At 43.1% G+C, this 21,189-nt stretch overlaps 1 protein-coding gene across 3 annotated transcripts in view; it reads left to right on the top strand.

The window, feature by feature from the left end:
* TENM2 (teneurin transmembrane protein 2) overlaps positions 1-21,189 on the top strand; it is a 926,033-nt gene that overhangs the window by 767,918 nt on the left and 136,926 nt on the right. For 2 of the 3 annotated variants that reach the window (XM_045901680.3, XM_045901693.3), the window contains 3 exons: positions 9,789-9,983; positions 15,694-15,894; positions 17,572-17,784. In XM_045901680.3, coding sequence (XP_045757636.1) covers positions 9,789-9,983; positions 15,694-15,894; positions 17,572-17,784 — 609 coding nt within the window. The remainder of the gene's footprint in view (positions 1-9,788; positions 9,984-15,693; positions 15,895-17,571; positions 17,785-21,189) is intronic. The other variant, XM_045901687.3, reaches the window with a different exon arrangement.

Raw genomic sequence — 21,189 nt, 5'->3', positions numbered from 1 at the left:
GAGTTTCCCAAACAGGATCTCCAGTTGGAATTTTTTGGAAGAGTTTGAGAAAGATTGGTGTTAATTCTTCTTTAAATGTTTGGTAAAATTAGCCAATGAAGCCATCTGGTTCTGGGATTTTCTTCATTGGGAGATTTTTTTTATTACTAATTCAGTCTCCTTACTGGTAATTTGTTTATTTCTAAGAATTTTTCCATCTCTTCTAGGTTGTCCAGTTTGTTGGTGAATAGTTGTTCATAGTAGCCTTTTCTGATCCTTTGTATTTCTGTGTTATCAGTTGTAATGTCTCCTTTTTGATTTTTCAATTTGTTGATTTGGATCCTTTTTTTTTTCCCTTGGTTAGTCTAGCTAAGGGTTTGTCAATTTTGTTTATCTTATCAAAGAACCAACTCTTAATTTTGTTAATCTTTCCTATTGTTTTTCTGTTCTCTTATTTCATTTATTTCTTCTCTAATCCTTACAATTTCTTTTCTTCTGTTAACTTTGGGCTTAGTTTTTTTGTTTTCTAGTTCCTTAAGGCATAGAGTTATGTTGATTATTGGGGCTCTTTTTGCTTCTTAATGTAGGCATTTATTGCTGTAAATTTCCCACTTAGAACTGCTTTTGCTGCATCCCATAAGTTCCAGTATGTTTTATTTCTATATTCATTTGTCTCAAGAAATCTTTTTCCCCTTTAATTTCTTCTTTGATCAATTGTTTGTTCAGGAAGATGTTGTTTAATTTCCATGTGTTTATGAATTTTCCAGTTTTCCCCTTGCTCTTGATTTCTAGTTTCATGCCACTGTGGTTTGGGAGGTTCTTGGTATAATTTTAATCTTCTTGATTTTTTCTAAGACTTGTTTTGTGGCCTCACATATGGTCTATCCTAGAAAATGTTTTATGTGTTCTTCAGAAGAACATATATGCTGCTGTTGTTGAACAGAAGCTTCTGTATATGTCTATTAGGTCTATTTGATCATAGTGTTGCTCAAATCAGCTATTTCCTTATCGATTCTCTGTCTGGATGATCTATCCATTGTTGAGAATGGGGTATTAAAGTCCCCAACTATTATTGTATTACTGTTTATTTCTCCTTTTAGCTCTGTTAGTTTTTGCTTTATATATTTAGGTGCTTCAATGTCGGGCACATAAATATTTACAATTGTTTTTCTCTTATTGATGTATTGACCCCTTTATATAATGACTTCCCTTGTTTCTTTTTATCATTTTTAAAGTCTCTTTTGTCTGATATAAGTGTAGCTACTCTGCCTTTTGTTGTTTTTGTAACCTTTTACTTGAAATGTCTTTTTTTCCATCCCTTCACTCTCTGTATCTTTGAGGCTAACACAAGTCTCTTAGGTAGCATGTTGTTGGATCTTATCTTTTTATCCATTCAGCCATTCTTCGTGTTTTGACTGGAGATTTTAATCATTTACATTTAAAATCATTATTGACAAGTAAACACTTACTATTGCCATTTTGTTAATTGTTTTCTGGTTGTTCTATAGATCCATTGTTCCTTATTTCTTATCCTGCTATCTTTTTTGTGTGTTTTGTTGTCTTTTGACATCAGTATATTTAGATTTATTTCTTGTATTCTTTTGTGTAATTACTAGAAGATTTTCTCTTGTGGTTACCGTGGAATTTACATAAAATATTTTAAACTTATGACACCATATTTTAAACTATTAACAACTTAATTTTAATAAATTCATTATTTTACACTTTTCCCACTCACATTTTAGATTATTGCTATTACAGCTTACATGTTTTTTATATTGCATAACTTAGAACTAGAGCTAGAGTTATAAGTTAGTTGTGCACCACTATTACCATATTGCAGAATCTAACTATATATTTACCATTACCAGTGAAATTTACACTACCTTTTTATGTTTTTATGATGTTAATTAGCATTCTTTCACTTCCACTCACAAAACTCCTTTAGCATTTCTTGTAATGCAGGTCTGGTGGTCATGAACTCCCTCAGCTTTTGTTTATTTGGGTAGGTCTTTATTCCTCCATTGTTTCTGAAGAACAGCTTCACCAGGTATAGAAATCTTGGTTGACAGTTTTATTTGATATTCGGAATATGTCATCCCATTTTCTCCTGGCCTGAAAAGTTTCTATGGAAACATTAGTTGATTGTCCTATGGGTATTCCCTTGTATATAACTTCGATTTTTCTCTTGCTGCTCTTAAAATTCTTTCTTTGTCTTTGACTTTTGACAATTTAATTAATGTGTCACAGTGTAGCCCTATTTGAGTTCAGCCTATTTTTGGTTCTTTCAGTCCCATGGATCTGGATGTCCATTTCTCTCCCTAGGTTTGGGAAGTTTTCAGCCATTATTGCTTTAAGTATAGTTTCTGTTCTCTGTTTCTCACCTTCTGGAATTCCCATAATGTGAATATTGTTTCTTTTCATTGTGTCCTATAATTCCTATAGGCTTTCTTCACTCTTTCATTCTTTTCTTTTTGCTCCATTGACTGGGTGATTTCCAGTGTTCTATCCTCCAAGTCATACATTCTTTCTTCTGCATGGTCAAGTCTCTACTTTTGAAACTCTCTATTGAATTCTCAGTTCAGTTATTGTATTTTTCAACTTGAGGAATTTTTTTGATGGTTTTTATTTCCTTGCCAAACTTCTCATTTTGCTTATACATCATTTTCCTACTTTCACTTAGTTGTGTTTTCTTATAGTTCACTGAACTTCCTTAAGAGGATTATTTTGAATTCTTTGTCTGACAGTTCATACATCTCCATTTCTTAGGGTCAGTTACTGGAATTTTATAGTTTCCTTCAGTAGTGTCATATTTACCTGATTCTTTTGTGGTCCTTGATTCTTTATGTTAATATCTGCCCATTTGAGTAATGGGACTCTTCTTCCAGATTTTACAGGTTTGCTTTGGAAAATACAGCTCCTCAACAGCTCATTTTGGCTTTCTGGGTGTGTCTAGTGGTAATGTTCTTGGGCAGGTGGGGCCTGCTATTATGGTCTGTTTGGGGGCAAGGCAACTATTTGAGCCCTAAGGACAAGGCTGAGAACAGTTGAATATGACTGCTGGCTTGGTTCTCTACCCAAGTGAAGCTATAGGATAGGCTCCATGGTTTCCTGGATTCTCTGGTCAGGCTTAATAAATAGTCAGGACCAGGTATTATAGTCAGTAATGGATGGACTATGAATTAGTCAGGGCAGCAGACCAAGACCCAAGATTTGTACAGTTCATTGTTTGGGAGTTCAAATCAGGCCAGGGTATTCACTGAATTCTCTAGTCATATGAGGCCACTCATTTTGCTCTACAAACAAAGGAAACCACAGGCTATGCTCTCTGTTTAAATGCCACTGTATGTAGGGTTGTTGAATGGGCTATGTAGCTTCCTATGTGCTCTGGTCAGGTTCCTTGGTCAGACAGGCTGAAGGTTGTACTCAGCAATGAGCAGGGCTACAAATTAGATTCCCTGCCAGGGCACTGTGAGGGAAGATGCTCTAAAACCAGTAAAACTCTTTGTTGTCTTAACGCATGCTGACTTGTACTCCAAGTTCCAGGGCCAAACAGGTCTACTGGCTTTGCTCTGCAAACTGCTGGCTCTGCCTGCCCTATTCTCAGCTCTAGCGCCATTGGGCCGTGCAGCTTTCACAGTTTTTTTGCCAGCCCTGGCATATAGGGCCAAAAGTCACACTCCACAGTGTGTGGCGCTATGTCTCGGCCCCCTTGCCTGGGTGGGAGGGGGAAGGACTACTCCAGGCTACTCTTGATATCCAAACAGACTCTCCGGGTGGGAGGGCCTGAGAGCTACCTTCAGCCTTGGCTATGAATTAATCCCTCTACCTGTGCATAGCACAGAAACCCTCCATGCCTTGTACTAGCTTTGCTTTGGGGGCAGTCAGCTCTTTCTGTCTGCCTCTTAACTCAAGCACCATTGGGCTACACTGCTTCCAGGAGTTGTCAGCAGCCCTTCTGGTCAGATGGGGCTGGAAGACTCTCTCCCTACAGTGGGTAGGGCTATGATTTAGCTCCTTGCTTGGGTATGGGCAAACTAGGTTCTAGAGCCCACAAAACTCCTCTTTTAAAGATCCAAATCAGGGGCACCTGGGTGGCTCAGTCATTAAGCGTCTGCCTTCAGCTCAGGTCATGATCCCAGGGCCCTGGGATTGAGCCCCGCATTGGGCTCCCTGCTCAGCGGGAAGCCTGCTTCTCCCTCTCCTTCTGCCTCTGCTTGTGTTCCCTCTCTCGCTGTGTTTCTCTCTGTCAAATAAAATCTTTAAAAATAAAGAAAGAAAGAAAGATCCAAATCAGGCAGGTCTGCATCCCACCAAGTCCCCTGATCAGAGTACACCCCCACCTTTGTTCTGTAGATGAACAAAACTGCTGGTTGGGATACGCTTTGGGTGCTGCAGGTATGAACTTGGTCTGCCAGGATCCATCCCCATGCTCCCTCGCAGTCAGACTCCCAGTAGTTGGGATTCCCCTGCAATCCTGAGTGGTTGGGATTCCCCTGCAACGCCCTGCAGTTCCCCTGAGATCAGAGTCAGGGCTCCCACATAGCAACCCACAATGGTGGGGTATGGGGCTGGTTGTTCCCCCAGGGTTCTTTTTTCCCATTGGAGGAGCTGAAGGCTCAGGGAAATGTCTCCACGTAGTGCTGCCCTGGCATGGGGGAGAGACAATGCAGTCAAATGTAGCCATTTATTTTACCTCTTACTGCAATCTGTCTTTGAGCTGCAGGAGGGTCTTCAGCCTCACCCCCATGTTCTAGGATTTTCTCAGTGGTATCTTGTTCATGAATAGTTGTTAGTTGTTCTTCCTGTGAAAGAGAACAAAGTCAAGGAAGTGTCACCATCTTGGTGACATCACTCTGGAATTTATTTTTGAATACATGTTCAGTAGATGTTAAGCTTTATTGTCTACCAAATATATTGCCATTTGCAGGGACCTAGCAAGAAGTGAAACCTATCTTTCCTACCACATTATGCTCAGCACCAAGCTAATTCTACAATCAAGAAAGACAATGGGACACCAGTTTTGATATTAAAGACACTGAACTTTGCTTGCTTTGCTTTTGTAACCCAAATATTACATCCTCAATTGCTTCAGGAGAATCAAGGCATCCTTATTTCTACAACACTTTTTTCCTACCACCTAACCCAGCTACTAGCACATATTAGGTTATTCATAAATATTTATTGAATAACTGGGAAATAAGGCCACCAATTGTTAGTGCTATTTTGACAACTTACCCAGATTACTAGGTTCAAGTATTCTCAAGTCTCTTTTCCACAGAGCCTTTCAATCATATTTCAAATAATTTTTAAAAGGCACAATATCTGAAATTCCCTCTGTACATCTAGCCCTGCCTATAAATGACTTGGCAAGATGCAGATATTTTCCCTCTGCCTTATGATTCAGCTTTTTCAACATCTTTACATTTTCTCCAGGTATTTCCTCTACTGCAAGCTTCAAGTAGATGGGACTTGTTTTACTTAAAACAGCAGACCCGGGTGGCTTGTCCTGTTACTTCCCACTGAGTAAATAACACTGATAATTCATTTCATCCCTCACAGAGAACTTTGGGAGAGGGGGGGAAAAAAAAAAAAAGCTCCAGCTTGATCATTAAAATGAGTTTTACACCATTTAGGTGAATCTAAATTGTGTCTCTCTTTTTTTTTCTTTTTTGTCATCAGTCTGTTAACTTGTCAGTTGTTAGTGGCGATGGTAACTTATTTTCCTTCTGCGTGAGTCTTAGAGCTTCCATCTACTAGATTTAGTAAAACGAGAATAGTCACTTTATACAAACATTTTAATTAATTTTAAATAGTAGCTTGAATGCACTGTGCTGCTCCTGTAAGCCTTAGAAAGAGGAGAGAGGCAGGGACGTAAAACACGCCACATGTGATTCCAGAACTACCTCCCACCCGCAACCAGAGAAGATTAGGGGAAGGAGATGAGCTCTTTCCATTAGTATTATTTGAAAATCTTATGGGGGAGGTGGTGGTGGTGGTGGTGTGTGTGTGGTGTGAGTGCATGTGCCCATGCATGTGTACATCTGAGACATACTGCATTTTTAGCGTTATTAACCCTTGCGTCCATTTGGAGACTCAGTTTGGAATTTCCAGAGGGAACATCTGTTCATCGTAAACCGTGTGTCAGCTACTGAGTCCTTGCACACGTAATCACACTTAATGCTCCCTCAACTCTGAAAGACAATATTTTGAAGGTAAACTTGGGTCTCAGAGAAATGCAGTAATCTGACCAAAATCCCGAAACTGGTCCATGACAGGCCAGATTTTAAAGCCAGATCTTTATGACACCAAAATCCTTGCTCTTTCCAATTCTGTTCTATGTTACCTCTGGGCAGGGTGTGTGGAGTCAGGAGTTGTTTGTCCTATAACCTGTCAGAAAAAAAATCATGTAGATTTAGTGATAGTAAAAATACAAGAAGAGTTATGAATACAAAAGAGGTCCCCACTTCATATTCAGCCTCTCAAATGAGGATCAGGCTGAGCCTTACATACTGTGAGGCTCTGGGTTGAGTTATGTCTGAGAATGAGTCACTTACTCCTGAAGGATGGTGCTCTCCGTGCAGGTCAGCCCAGCGACCACTAGAAGGCTCGCTTCTGGCTTTTGTACTCTGCCCCAATGGCAAATGGATTACTAGGGAAATTCATTCCTCTTTAAGCTGCTTCCACTTTTTTTTTTTTAAAGATTTTATTTATTTATTTGACAGAGAAAGAGACACAAACGAGAGAGAGAACACAAGCAGGGGGAGTGGGATAAAAAAAAAGATTTTATTTATTTGACAGAGAGAGACAACAGCGAGAGAGGGAACACAAGCAGGGGGAGTGGGAGAGGGAGAAGCAGGCTTCCCGCTGAGCAGGGAGCCCGATGCGGGGCTCGATCCCAGGACCCTGGGATCATGACCTGAGCCGAAGGCAGATGCTTAATGACTGAGCCACCCAGGAGCCCCTGCTTCTACTTTTTTTATGTGGCATCAGCCAAGCCCATCCAGTGCCCCGCTTTCCAGAGAACACCACAGAGTTTTGCATTTGTTACCACACTCCTGGTGAGCACACAGCAAATATATTGAAAGAAGGCTGCATTTAGAATGTGGAGAATTCTCTGACCTCACTATTCTCCATTTTTTCCCCCTGAGTATTTTAAGTAGGTCACATTTTAAATTTGATTTCCCAGGCACCTGGTTTTAAATAAAATCCATTCTTACCTTTTAGACAATCCTTTTTTTTTTTGCCACATGGAGTTTATGCAGAAGAAAAATAGTTTCAATATGAATAAATATTATAACTGTACTTTATCAATTAATAAAGACAGGCTCCTTACTTTCTACCCTCTTCTACTCTTTGAGAGGAAAGAAGGTGCAGTGGGAGACCAGTGGTGGTGATTTGATGTAACTTTCTCTGCTGTTCATGGCAGCTTGTCCGATATAGAATCCTCAAGTCAGAAACAGCCTTAGAAGCTCATTTCACTACATGTGTGGCTGCCCTTCTCACTAGTTTCCTATATCAGTGGGCGAGAGAAGTGCGGTAGGAAATGATGCCAATTCTAGTCTTTCCAGTAGAAGAGATACCTTTAATGTTACCTAGATCAGAAATGGAAAGTGGATTTTCTCTCGAATGCCAACTTTGCCTTCTTGCAGGTCTCATCCTGGGCACTGCATTGAAGTTTTTGAGGCCCTGTCTAGGCTCTGGGTGACAAGATGCCATGATCATGCTCACTTGATGAAGTCTGCAGAGGTGCAGGAAGGGAGAATAGTAGCTCGTGTGCACACATTTGCCATTCCTGCCATAGAGCTTAGCATGTTCTGTGAGACACTGACATGGAACAAATTTACTTTGTCTTCAAAGCCCTCCCAAAACTTGGCAAAAGCCCATACTTTTTCTCATGCTTTTCATATTTGAACAGTCCCTAACCTGAATTTTGGGCACCCTGGGTTCAAAGCTTTCTTCTGCCCTCTCTTAGACCATCAGTATGGGTAGCAACTCTGTCCAGATCTCTGCTTATGTCTCCTGGGGATAGAAATCATGCTCCCTACATTTAAGGAGAGTCTATCCAAAATTCAATATGTGGCTTTGATGTTCTCACTTTTGAACTCATTATTTATTGTCCTGTGGTAGATTCAGAAGGATAAGAATTCTACTGGGAATTATATCCTAAATAATTTTCGCAACTGTTGTATTATAAAATGTTTTCAGGGAGGATATCCTTCAATCATATGTCAACTGTTGAGATGTTTTTGTTTCAAGTCAGTTTACAGTTAAGTTAAAACATGCACTTCCCCCAGAAAAAGACACTGTGTGTGCAGCATGAGGTCTACTCCAGAAACTGTTTTGCTTCCACATTTTTCATAAATGTCCTTTTAGCGCTTGCCCATAACCTCCCTATTTGAGGATCTCTAAATATCAGGAACATAGGAGAAATATTTACTTACGTCAGCATTGATGAATGCAGAGCTGAAAGGAAATCAACAGTGATGAACATGGTCCTGTCCTCAAGGAGTTTACTAGAGCTCTGGGAAATTAGACACTCACAGAAGGGAAGTTAATTATTATAAAAACGAGACAGAAACCTGACAACAGGGGATGATTGATGAGCCAGTGTGGCACCACTGACCGCAGAGTGATCTGATTAGATGTGCCACTGCTTCATAGGACAGGGACACAGCATAGGCTGTATGCACACATGTATATGTGCATTCCAAATCATGCGAGAACCAGGAGTCACTGAAACACCCCTGTTGGTCATTCCTGAAGGTCTCTGAGTGCCAGTTCCCTAGCAGGGAGTCGTATCCTCCTTTTAGGCCCAAATGAGAGACCCAGTTGGAAATTTAGGTTCTTTACAAACAGATTCTGAAACGTAAAGCCCAAAGCCTAAAGGTGACCACTAATAATCCCACTCTTATTCTCTAAAAGGGGTAAATTGGCATGATTAAGGCGAAACTGTTGAATACCATTGGTAATCTCATACCAGACGGTCCTCACTGATTTTCAGCCTTCTTCCTATCGAGGGATGCCAGAGAGTCCCAGCCGAGACAGGAACTACTAGAGGTTTCCTGTCTTCCGCCTGCCCTCCCCTTCTTGCTTTTTTTTTTTAATAGTCTAGGCATATTTAGTCTATACTTTATTACACATGTCATGCTTTGAGGAAGGCAAAGTTATCCCTTTGTGGTCTAGATAAGGAAACTAAGGCATAAAGAGATTAAGTGTGTCAACCGTGGCCCATCCCTTTCCTTTCTTAATGGACATCAGCTTGTGAGGAATAGGAGCCGTCTAACCAGAGGGCAAAATACTCAGCAAAATGGGATCTGATTCCCTGTGCCACTGATTATTACGATTATTACGTGTGTGTCCCTATAGCTTTGTCAAGGGTGCAGCTGAAAGTTGGGCCAACCTGCTTTCCAAGGGAGCTCCCCCTCTTTTGAGCTTTGTGACTTTGGCCACCTACCCTGACCAGTCTGTACCTCATGCATAAAATGGGCATCAGGATTCTAGCCTCCACCTCATCAAATAATTACGATGGTTAAGTAATAAATTGCACATAGAGCATTCGATGCTGTGCCTGGCACATAACAAGCATAGAATTGGTGGCCGCTGCTGTTATTAGTAGCATTTTTGTGGTTGTCATTGTGATGGTTACCGTTTATTTGAAGTCGGCTGTGCACCTCCATGACCTGAGTCCCCAGCCTAGAACATTGCAAGGAAAGCTGAAATGCCAGCTGGGCTCTACCTTCTTAGATGGACACAGCCCTTCAGGCACTCCCCCCTGTGACCTGGTGCTCTGTCTCTGGTTTTTGCAGCTGCCTGCCCTGTCCTGTGCAGTGGGAACGGACAGTATTCTAAAGGGACATGCCAGTGCTACAGCGGCTGGAAAGGAGCCGAGTGTGATGTGCCCATGAATCAGTGCATCGATCCTTCCTGCGGGGGCCACGGCTCCTGCATTGATGGGAACTGTGTGTGCTCAGCTGGCTACAAAGGCGAGCACTGTGAGGAAGGTAAGCGCCGCAGGGCCAGCCTGGGCAGCAGCTGAGGTGGGAGGCGTCTGCAGGCCCAGACTTTTGCTAATGAGCCCAGTCCAAGGCTCCGCATTTTGCAAAGGAAACTTCAGGGTTTTGCACAAAGAACTTCAAACACCTTGGCTTTTGTAGACTTCTAAAGCTGTAGAAAACACAGGCCTGTGGAGTGGTTCTGGAAGGAATGCTTTGTTTTACCCTTCTTTATGTTAATTAGCTACTTTTCCTCTTTAAATTGCTTTCTCTGCCTTTGTCTTTCTGCTCTTTGCCTGGAACTCCTCCTCCCCTTCCTGCTCCTTCTTTTCCCTTTTTTTCTTTCTTCCCCTTCTCCTATCTTCCTTCCTCTTTTCTTTGCTTTATTTAAAATCCTCTGATTTGGGAATTACTAAAGCTATCCAGAAAACAAAACAAAACAAACAAACAAAAAAACCACAAGAATCCTTAATCTCCCTGTCTTCCCTATAGACTTTTTTTTTTAACTGTCCCCAGGAATCTAGTGCCCACATATGTCTGTGTACATTTTAGCAAAAATTAATGTCAATAGAAAGCAGTCAGACTTGAAAGATGATAGGCACCCATGTCATTTAGGCACGTTGTAGGTCACATTATCCTGACTACCTAAATCACACAGAATTAGAGGAGGGCGGGGGTGTAACACAGGACTGGAATTTGGTGAATTCTGAAGAACTCAGTATAGCATGCATTGAGGTGGCCTCTGGCACCCATGGGGAAAAGTTAGGGATGTAATCAGCTGAATCCAGTCTGAAAAACATTATCAGAGATGAGATTGGTGATCAAGAAGGGGGCATGGAGCGGGGAGTGCAGGGATAAAGAAAGCTCCTCTCCGGATGTGATCAGAAGCCAGCTTCAACTAGTCCTAGTCACTCTGGTTAGTGCTTTCAGAAGAGTTATTTGGTACCAAAGTGCTGGGACATATAAGGCAAGGGAACCCCGCCAAACTGCCTATCAGCGTCCCCTTCTATATTTGCACTTCCAGAGTATGGTCTCCGGTTGTCCATCTATTGTTTCTCTTTATATGAAGTATCAAGCAGAGTTGGTAGGAAGGCAGGAGCCTAGGTGCTGTCTATCCCCGGCCCACTCCCCAGGCTTTGAATTGGCTCAATTGTTCTTTACCAGCTGAGCAGCTTTCCTCTACTTCAGGCCCCCTGGGCAAACATCCCCATACAACTCAAACAGCCCTTTTCCCTCCCATGTTCCCAATGAAAAAAGAAGTGTCAACTCTCCCAACAAACTAAGGGAAACAGTGAACCCCACAGCCTACCCCATGTGAAACAGCTTGAGGGTACCACTCAGGATGCCCCCTGAGAAAAGACTCTGTTAGGTGCCATATCCTGTGTTCTCTCTCAGCTGCTCACTGCCAAGCTGTAAGAAGGGACCTCAGGTGCTATGAGGTTCTCAGGTGTGAGTGGATCTGACTTCACATCCCATTAAGTTATGGATCTCCAGTGTCCTGTAAAACATAACCAATCATTACAGCCTTTACCACGAAGTAATGACAGTAACTTATCCTTAGTAACATACAAAAGTTCCCCTTCTGAAATCTCCCATTTCATAGTTTTTAGAACTCTGGCTACAAAGAGGCCGCTTCCGTGACATTATTCTTCTAAGATTTTCCAATACATCAGTGGTAATGCCCTTAATGGGACCCAGAAGTCTGACCCCCAGATTTTCATTTGCTCAACACTCTATATATTTTTTCCTCTATTATAAAAGGTAGCCTCCCTCCATCTGCATCATAAAACCAAATTGGGAGTTTGGATGGAAGAAGGACTGATTTAATAACCCTGCTTGAAAGGTTAAAGTTCTTAAAGATAAATGGATTGCAGAAGGCAAAGCTGCATTTGCCGAAAACATGGGAGAGGCCAATAATATGACAAGAAAGGTTAAAACGACCTTTTGCATACATCATTTGGCGAGAATGAAATGATAGAGCAATGACATTGCCCGTCTTAGAATTTTTTCCCTCCAGTAAAGATTGCGCATATCTATATGAGTAGAATTTCAAGTGATTTCTCAACTTTCTTACTCTCCGAACCCGTCCTATTTAAATGTTCCGAATGAATTAACCATCCAACAAAACAAGGAAGCCATGTGGATCATTATGAAAGGATGAAATCTCCTCTATTGATTTCTGCTACCCAAAAAGAATGAACCGAGGTGATTCATATGCTGTTTTCAAAATAGGAAATGGAATCAGAAAGTCTGGATCAGCACTTTTCCTTCCATTTAGCTTTTTTATTTCTGATATTCATCATAGTCATAATGTTCAAACAATTGACCTGAAATGACCATGGCAACAAAATCAATAGTTGCCATCCTCCATTTTTGCTGCATAAACATTGTTGTACTATTAACAAATTTGCACAAGAAAATGAAAGGACGGATTCCCGAGGTTTCATTCAATGATGTCTGGGGGAGTGGGAAGGTGATGAGCGAGGAATTGACATATTAGTTTAAGTCAGCCATGTTTTCATGTCAGTTTCATGGTTGAGTCATTTTTCAATGACATTTAACTTCATAAATGTAATTCATGGTTCTTCAGGGGTTTATAGGACATATTGTTTGTAAAACTCCTTGACCTCTTTTTTTATCCTTAGGGATAGAAATTGCATTCACAACCCTTTTTTGTCAAACCTACAGAGGGCCCAAGACTAAATGAGTTCTAATGATTTCAGCTGCCGGGGGGCTGGTTTTGTAAGGCACATGGTACTTAGCTGGTAAAGGCCACTGTCCCCCTTTTAAGTATAACACTGTTTCTATTTATAAAGCTTCGTAAAATGCCGTAGTCCCTCCTGCCTGCTGAAGACTCTAAGGATGTAGCCACAAGACCATCTTATGAAATTGGAACCAAATTTAAAATTCATAGTGAAACTGCTCTTCTTGAAGTCTGAATTTAGTTATTCCATCAGCTGCTGTAATTCTGTAGCACAAAGGGCATATTTACTGGTATAACTGAAAGAGTGAGCTCATATTTCTAGACACAATAAATGATTCTTTGGATGACATTCCACTCCTGGGCTAATAAATCCCAGTGGATTTTCCTCCTTTCTTCATATTATAATTTAAGATAGAGAAGAGAAAACTAATTTATCTGGAAGAAAAATGACATTTTCTTTTTGCTTTCTTTTGGGGGGTATATTACTTTTTATTTCATCCTATTAAGAAAAAGATTATGATATATTTTTTTGAATTTTTTGAAAGCTCCTAGCTGTTGGCACCTCACCAAACATTTTAAATAGCTAATTATAGACGGAGGGTAATTTTGAGGACACATAGCACATGAGATATCTTTGTGTCTATTTTGATTTTGCTGTATTAGAAAAGGGGACAGAGAAAAAACTACAACTTCGGGATTTTCTACTGTTAGAAGAACATGGACAAGATTGATTCTGAATGAATTAGTTCATATTGTGCAGATCCCAAATTACATAGCATTCCTCCCAAAAGCAAGAAGTTGTTAGCACCATTTCTTTCTTGTCAGTTCTTCATGGATGTTTGTCTCACTAACGACAAATGCTTATAGCAAAGTCCGCCATTCATTTCTGTATCAACTGTGTATTGAACACTTACTACATTTTGTTAGCCAGGCTAAGCATGAAACAGACACCAAAAGCATTGGACAGCCCCTTTGTAAATGTCTTCTATGTGTTTGAAACTTTCGATTCATTTACCTCCAGATGCACTCCGCCATCCTGAGCAAATCTGAAGGTATCAGAAAGGGTTCATATCATGAGAAGTTATAGTCCCCAAGACAATGAATGCAACCTTAAAGTGATTGCAACCAGAGCAACTAACATCATCATAAACATCTCCAACTAATAATAAATCACTGAAATTCCCCTTTCTGAGAGTGTATTTTTTATTTCTGTTAAATCAGTGGCAGCTTCTGTTTCCCCATGGCTCAAATAGTTTTGAGCTGGTTTTCATAAATAATATCTTCCTGAGAAGATTCGATTGGATCAGCTCAGAAACATCTCCTTACACTGAAAATTCTTATTGTTGCCTCAAGAAAGCAGTGCTCTTTGGAAACTTCATGGAATACTGTGATTTCTAATAAATCCAAATTCCTGAAGTCTGATATCCCCCAAAATGAAATAGTTTGTGGCATGGGTAATCTAAATAATGTCCTGTTTAGAGCCAAGGTATCATCAATTTTTAAACCTACCATTATTCTGTATGCTATAAGAAGAAAAAAAAAATTGAGACTATGCTACAAAAAGCTGGGACCTCAAAGGGTTGCCATCTCGGTGTCATGGTGAATTATATAGACGCCAAAAATCTTGCTTGTTTCAATCTTGGCACTGGGCAGAGAGAGAAATCAAAATCTCTGAGGATTAGAACTACAAGATGGCACACATGCACATGAGGGACTCAATTACACCAGCAGTGTGGTCCAAGAAACCTCAAGAAAGGAATTTAAAGTGGTCTCAAGCTAGCTGTGCCCTCAGAAGATGGCAGAAGCAAATGCTTTACTCTAGGCCAAGAGACTTGATTTCCAAGCTGTTAAAATGAGGAAAATGGGTGTCTTAGTTAAATAAGGTGATGAGACCTGCCTATTTCTCTGATCCACAAGACAATATCTGAGCCATCTGCAGGAGCACCATTCGCCATTCAGACCCCCACAGTGTGCAGTGTCCTCTTCTCCAAATGTCTCTGCATCATTTTCTAGGAACACCTGAGGAAGTTGGTCCTCCTCTACAAAGCCCTGTTTGCCCAGCTCTGATCCTGGATAGATGTCCAAAGTTTGGGGGCACATTTCCATGCAAAAAGTCCTGTCTTTGAGAACTGGCTTTTGCAGCTCTCACCTCTCCTCATCTGAGTTGCTTCCACAGTGAGAATCTTCATGTTACCTACTGGATGCATATCCACTCTGAGTATTAAGATGGCCAAACAATCAGACCATGAAACTGCCAAGAATGACAGTGACCAGAATTCACTCCTCTGACTGACAGTCTGAGAGGGTGTCAGCACCTCGGGCAGAGACTCACCCATTCAGGCCACTCCTGATTATGTATAGGACGGTTACCTCTTTGGGATCATTTCCACGCCCAGGTTCACCTCTTCTATCCTGCTCTTTTACTAACTCCTGCAATAGATGTGTGTTCGGAGAATGAAACCTAATTTTAGACATAGCCTAAGTGACATTTAATTAGGAAAGTGACTCATTTATGAGTTTCACTGGTTTTCTTTGTAATCCTTTGTTACCTTCTGAAGGCAAGTATTAGTGAAGTTAGAATGAGCCTTCTTTTCCTCTCTGATAGTGAGGGATAATTGGGCTTGGGGATACATGTAGAGATATCACCAGCATTCATGTCCTGGGCTCAGAAGCTCTGATATGATTTATTGAAGGTACTAACGTTTGTAAGTACAAGGTTCTCAGCATTGAATGACACACCTCTATATCTGGTTCCTCCTAACTCTGCTTGAGAAAGCCCCTCTTTCTCTTAACTTCTCTTCAAGTTTGAGATTCAGTGTTTTGGCAAATAAAAAAGTCTTGAGTTTTTTATGGGTTGTTCTTCAAGAGATCACGTAAGTATTACCTGGGCTGCTCCGTTTGCTTGCCAGGGGATAGGAGTTGGTGAATTACTGATTTCTAGAGCAGCAAGCTGGCATCTCCTGGCCCATCCCCCATGAGTGATCAATACTCTTCCTCTTTTTGTTTTGTTTTCAGTTGATTGCTTGGATCCCACCTGTTCCAGCCATGGGGTCTGCATAAATGGAGACTGCCTCTGCAGCCCTGGCTGGGGTGGTCTAAACTGTGAGCTGGCAAGGGTCCAATGCCCAGACCAGTGCAGTGGGCATGGCACTTACGTCCCCGACACAGGTCTCTGCAGCTGTGATCCCAACTGGATGGGTCCCGACTGCTCTGTTGGTAAGCCAAGAGGTTTCCTCCTCACTTTTCCCAACACTCAAGCCCCGTGCTCCTTCCATGAGCCCAAATGGGTGGGAATCTACTCTTCACACTTAGCTTGGGATGAAGGGACATAGGCTAATTGCATAGTGCCTTTCTTACTCTCTCTTCCTCAGTCATGGAGTCTGTGATCCTGAGAAACAAACAAACAAACAAAAAACACCACGGGTTCTCGTGCCTCATTTGTTTCATCACTACAAACGGATGAGGGGCCCGGGAGGGATGCTTCCATTTGCATTATAGGTTTTCTTCTGTACACTCCCTCAAGGTACCAGAAAACAAAACAGAACAATTCAGTCCCAGACAAACTGAATGGAACGTCCTATAAAACAGAAAAGAGGCTCCCTCGGGGTGCCGTGTGAACATGTTATAAAACTCTGCAATACTCCAGTGACAGGAAAATAATGAAGTTGCGCGGTACACTTTATTTTCCTAAAATTAAGAGTACGTGTCTTACCTCCCGAGTGACCCTAAAATGGAACGGTTCAACAGTTCAAGCCAGTCCCAACCGATCCGAGAATGGTTCCGTTCACAGTGACAAGTGCCTATCCAAGCAAGCGATCATCATTCCGCCCCCTTCCTCTGGGTAGTGAGACAGCTGTTAGATTGCCATGGCAATCAGGAAGGGAATATATGTGAAGCTTTGCCTACAATGGGAAAGAAATGAATATTTCATTCCAAAAGAAAAAAAAAGAGTCAGTTAAAATGGGCTATTTTGAGACGTCTTCTCAGCCCACTCGCCTCTGGCTTCAACGCTGATGCGGGGGGTCCAGGCCAAGCTCTGCAGAGGATGGGGGAGGAGGAGCCCTCGATCCAAGGCCCAAGCTTGCTGCCGATACGCTGTGTGACTTCGAGTGAGTCACTGCCCCTCCTGATTGCATTTTCCCTGCCCTGGCACGATGAGCCATGCCTCCCTCAGCAGTCTGTCGTAAGGATGAATGTCTGGCACGTGCTTGTCCTCGAGTGAGAGGTCTGGAATACCAGAGAGTGTATATCTGTCTGTCTGTCTCCTCCCCAAGCACAAAAGACTTTGAGCTCCTTTGAGAAAGAGGCTGTGTAAATGTAGCACGATTAGAACGGTCTTCATTGCCACAAGGTGCCGATCAGGCTGACGGCTGGGTTTGCAATCACTGTGGGGATGGAGCTGTGGGCTTCCCGAGTGGCCTTTGGTCAGTTCAGGCTCTCAACAGGGTCAAAATCCCAGCTGGCCAGGGAGTCAGGATCCACATGCATCTGTCTGACCTCCGCCTGAGGTGGCCTCGAGCTCTGGAATGGTGGTTCTCACACTCCGGTGCACATCAAAACCACCTGGAGGACTTGAGAAAACAAATTTCTGGGCCCCCCTCCCAGAGTGTCTGATTCAGGAGGTCCAAGCAAGGCCCAAGAATTTGCATTTGTCCCAAGTCCCCAGGGGACCACGATGTTGCTGCTCTAGGGACCTGGCCATGGGAACAGCGGCTCTAGAAGCCATGTAACAGTTCATACCCAGCCCGGTGAAGGCGCAGGCCTCCCCCCCGGGGACACACCTGCTGGGCCGTGGGGCCTGCTCCAGGGACCCAGGCCATGTGTGTGGTCTGGCCTCCAGTGGAGGGTTTTGCCAGCAGTGGTGTTGAGCTGTAATCATTGTTTTTCTTCCAGAAGTGTGCCCAGTAGACTGTGGCACTCACGGCGTCTGCGTCGGGGGAGCCTGCCGCTGTGAAGAGGGCTGGACAGGCGCCGCTTGTGACCAGCGCGTGTGCCACCCCCGCTGCATTGAGCACGGGACCTGTAAGGATGGCAAATGTGAATGCCGAGAGGGCTGGAATGGTGAACACTGCACCATTGGTAGGCAAACGGCAGGCACCGAAACAGGCACATATTGCTTTATTTTCATAAATCGTAGATCTATAGTGATGGTCGTGCATTGCAACGGGCTGTTCCTTCAGGGACACGGGTGCTCTACAACATTCCTGCTGCCTCTCCAAATCTCCGGGGGGCGAGGGAAGGGAAAAGCAAGGTCCCCGACTAGAAAACGCTTTCCCTTCTTTCCAGAACTCCAGATTGGAGGGCAAGGGACAAAACCAGATAAAATCCATTCAAATGACTGATTTGGGGAGGGAGAAATGCACACGCATGGGAAATTGTCAGGACCTGAAGGTTTCAAGCACTCCGTGTGACTGTGGTCTGCAAGTCTCCCCTTTTTGAATACTCTCCCCGCTGGCTGGATCACTGGATCCCGGCTTGCTGGCAACAATTGAACTCACTTATTTTAGACCAGGTTAGATGCAGGCAGGACTCCCACATTTCCTGGGGAGCCAGGGACCACTGGAGGAGGTTTGCGCACCCTCCTGCTGTCCCAAGACAAGACGTCGTCCTTGGGCCCCTGACCCTCCCCATCACTGCCACCACCGTTCAACGGTCATTCCCATGTCATTCTCACTCAGCCACCTTCCTGCTTAAGTTTCTCGACTGAGATTTTTTTTTTTAAGGTCGTTTTCTCTCTTGAGAAGTAATAGTTTCCAGGTTTCTTCAGTTTCGCTTTTGATTGCTTTTTGTCAATGTTGTGGTTCAGGGTAAGACAATACTGGATTGAATGTATCCAGTTATCCCTTTGAGGAGATGGGAGCCAACTGCTCTTTGGTTTTTCACATCCCTCAGACAGAGTCACAAACTTGTCAACTTGAGTATCATTTTACCTCTAGTTTTTGCTTTTGCTGGATTGAGTTCATTGTGGAGCTGACTAATCACTCACTTGCAAGGAAATTCTCAGAGCAAGCTACTGACTTGCCCCCTTAAAGTTACCTTTGAAGCTAGCCATCAAGTTTGTGGCCCTCCCCTCTGTCCTAGCCCTAACACCCCAGTCAACAGATTGGCTACCTGGAGGGAGAGACAGAGTTAGGAGCTTGTCCAGGGCTGACTCATGAGGTCAGACTCAATTTCCCATGCTGTTCATTTGAGTGGTGAAGCAGAGATCAAGTGTACTCTGCATGAGATTTACCCCAGTTCCGTCTAATTGGGCATCTGAGGGGCAGCGTGCCAATCCAGGCCACGACTATAGCACTGGGACCCTGCTGGGACAGTCTGTTGGCAGTGAATTGTTTTTGCAATCTCTCAATGATGCTCCAGATCCTGCTCCCCTGCAGTTGCTTTCATCTTCTGTTCCCTGCCGAGTCTGGGGGATAATTCAGAAAACTCTCAAGGGAGGGATGTGCATAGCCCACTACCAAGCCAGTTTACAATTCATACCAATAGCTTCCCGTCTTCAAGAACGTTCCTCTTGATGGGCTTTTGCATGCCTGGGGTGATTTAAAGACTTTCCCCCAACCCCATACTTCCATCGAGTGCTGAAGCAGAGATCAAGTGTACTCTGCATGAGATTTACCCCAGTTCCGTCTAACTGGGCATCTGAGGGGCAGCGTGCCAATCCAGGCCACGACTATAGCACTGGGACCCTGCCGGGACAGTCTGTTGGGGACAGACACTTGATCTCTGCTTCACCACTCAAATGGAGTCCTCCCCCCGCCCCACGACCAGAAAAAGAGCTCTTGCAACCAATAACCTTTAGGTAGAAAATCCTACTTTCTTTCAGTTCACATCATCCAGTCTCACCTCTTCTTTGTGCTCCCTTTCCACACCTGCTGAGGGTTTGCTGGTCCCACAGTGATGCCTGCTGGCTCTCCCCTACCCACAACTCAGCCTCACTCTGGGAATAGCTCACAAGAGCACAGCCCAGATGGATTGGGACAATTTGGAAAACTACGGCTGAGGGGACCATAGCTGACCTGCTGACTATTTTTCTATGGCTTATAAGCTAAGAATTGTCTCTACATTGACGAAGTTAAAAGAGATTTTTTTCTGACAAGTGACAATTAAATGAAATTCAAATTTCAGTGTCCATTAAACAAAGTGTTTTTCAAGGACAGCCACTCCCGTTCATTGATATGTTGTCAGCCTGCACACTCCATCTTAGTGCTGAGACCTTGCCACGGAGACCACACGGTCCACAGAGCCCTGTGTTACCCGGCCCTTTACAGGAACATTCGGCCCACCGCTGAATTAGACAATTGCACAGATTTTGATGGAAAAAGAAGAGAAGAAAGAGGCTGGTCCGCACTCACTTTAGGAACAGGTCCCCAGCTGTGGTTTGAAGGCTGTTAGAGGAAAGGACAAGGTCCAGTGTGGGAGTGGGGAGAAAATAATAATTGAGTGGAAGTGCTCTGGAGCCTTTGAAGATGAAATGGGATGGATGGTGGCACCTCTAGCCTGGGTAGGAGAAGTTGAGTTTATGGCTAGCAAGAGAACATAGGAGATGTGTCGTTCTAGCAGACCTGTGGGTGAGATGAATTGGGGAAAGGTGTTTCTGCTACTTGAAGTGCCTGGTTCGAGATTCACATGTGCATGCACTAACATGCATGAGCTCTCGGGAGACATAGACAGTGTGCAAATTCACGTGTCAGGTAAAGCTACCAAAATGAAGGGAGTTTTAGGTCTAGGAAAGTCTCTTGTTCAAAACTATGATCTCTTGCGACTGTATGAGTTCACGCTACGTAAGTTATAAAGATATTTATCACCAAAGTCTTTCCTTGTGAGAAATTGGGACTCCCTGGTTTCATTTGTAGGATAGGTGCTGTATCCTCAAAAAAGCCAAACAATACCTTGGCTGGTGAGATTTGCTATTCAGAATCTCGAGATGTTTGGTCGCACATAATTGCTTCTTTTGCTTTTCAACCTCTAACCCCGGAGCTGCTGTGTGGAGTTTTAGACTTTTATTTTGAGCAGACACTCCTGTCAATTCATTTTAAGTAAATACCACAATTTACAAGCCCAGAATCGGTTCTCCTCCTCAGGGATACTGACAGAAAGGAGAGAGAGGCTTTTTGGTCCTTTCCAAGCAGAGCCTCAAATCCTGTATTTTGAAAACAGAAAATAAGTAAGAATGAAATGGCACCTAGTCTACAGACAATGCATTAGGAGATTTGGGGTGAGGCTGAGCCTGGGTGGTTTGTGTTGGGGTACTAGGGTTGTCTGCGGCCTATTTTCAAAAGGTTGTGGTGAGAGGTGGTTTTCTTAGGATCATTGCAAATCGTCAACTGAACAATTGACATGAGCACTGGCTGATCGAATTTATTGTGCTGAAGGAAGCAAGAAGATAGATGCAGGGGGCCAGGGGGTGGGGGCGGGAATAAGGAAAAAAACTGACTTCTAAAACTCAATCCATTAGGATCTATCCACGTTTGGTCAAATGCATTTCTGGAATTCTCAACCGAATTATTATTT

The sequence above is a fragment of the Mirounga angustirostris genome, unplaced genomic scaffold (assembly GCF_029215605.1).
Source record: "Mirounga angustirostris isolate CCGP_5_RB_7025 unplaced genomic scaffold, mMirAng1.0.hap1 SCAF_7, whole genome shotgun sequence".
Classification (NCBI taxonomy): domain Eukaryota; kingdom Metazoa; phylum Chordata; class Mammalia; order Carnivora; family Phocidae; genus Mirounga; species Mirounga angustirostris.
The sequence above is the reverse complement of the archived record's forward strand: the minus strand, read 5'-3'. Positions and strand labels throughout refer to the sequence as shown.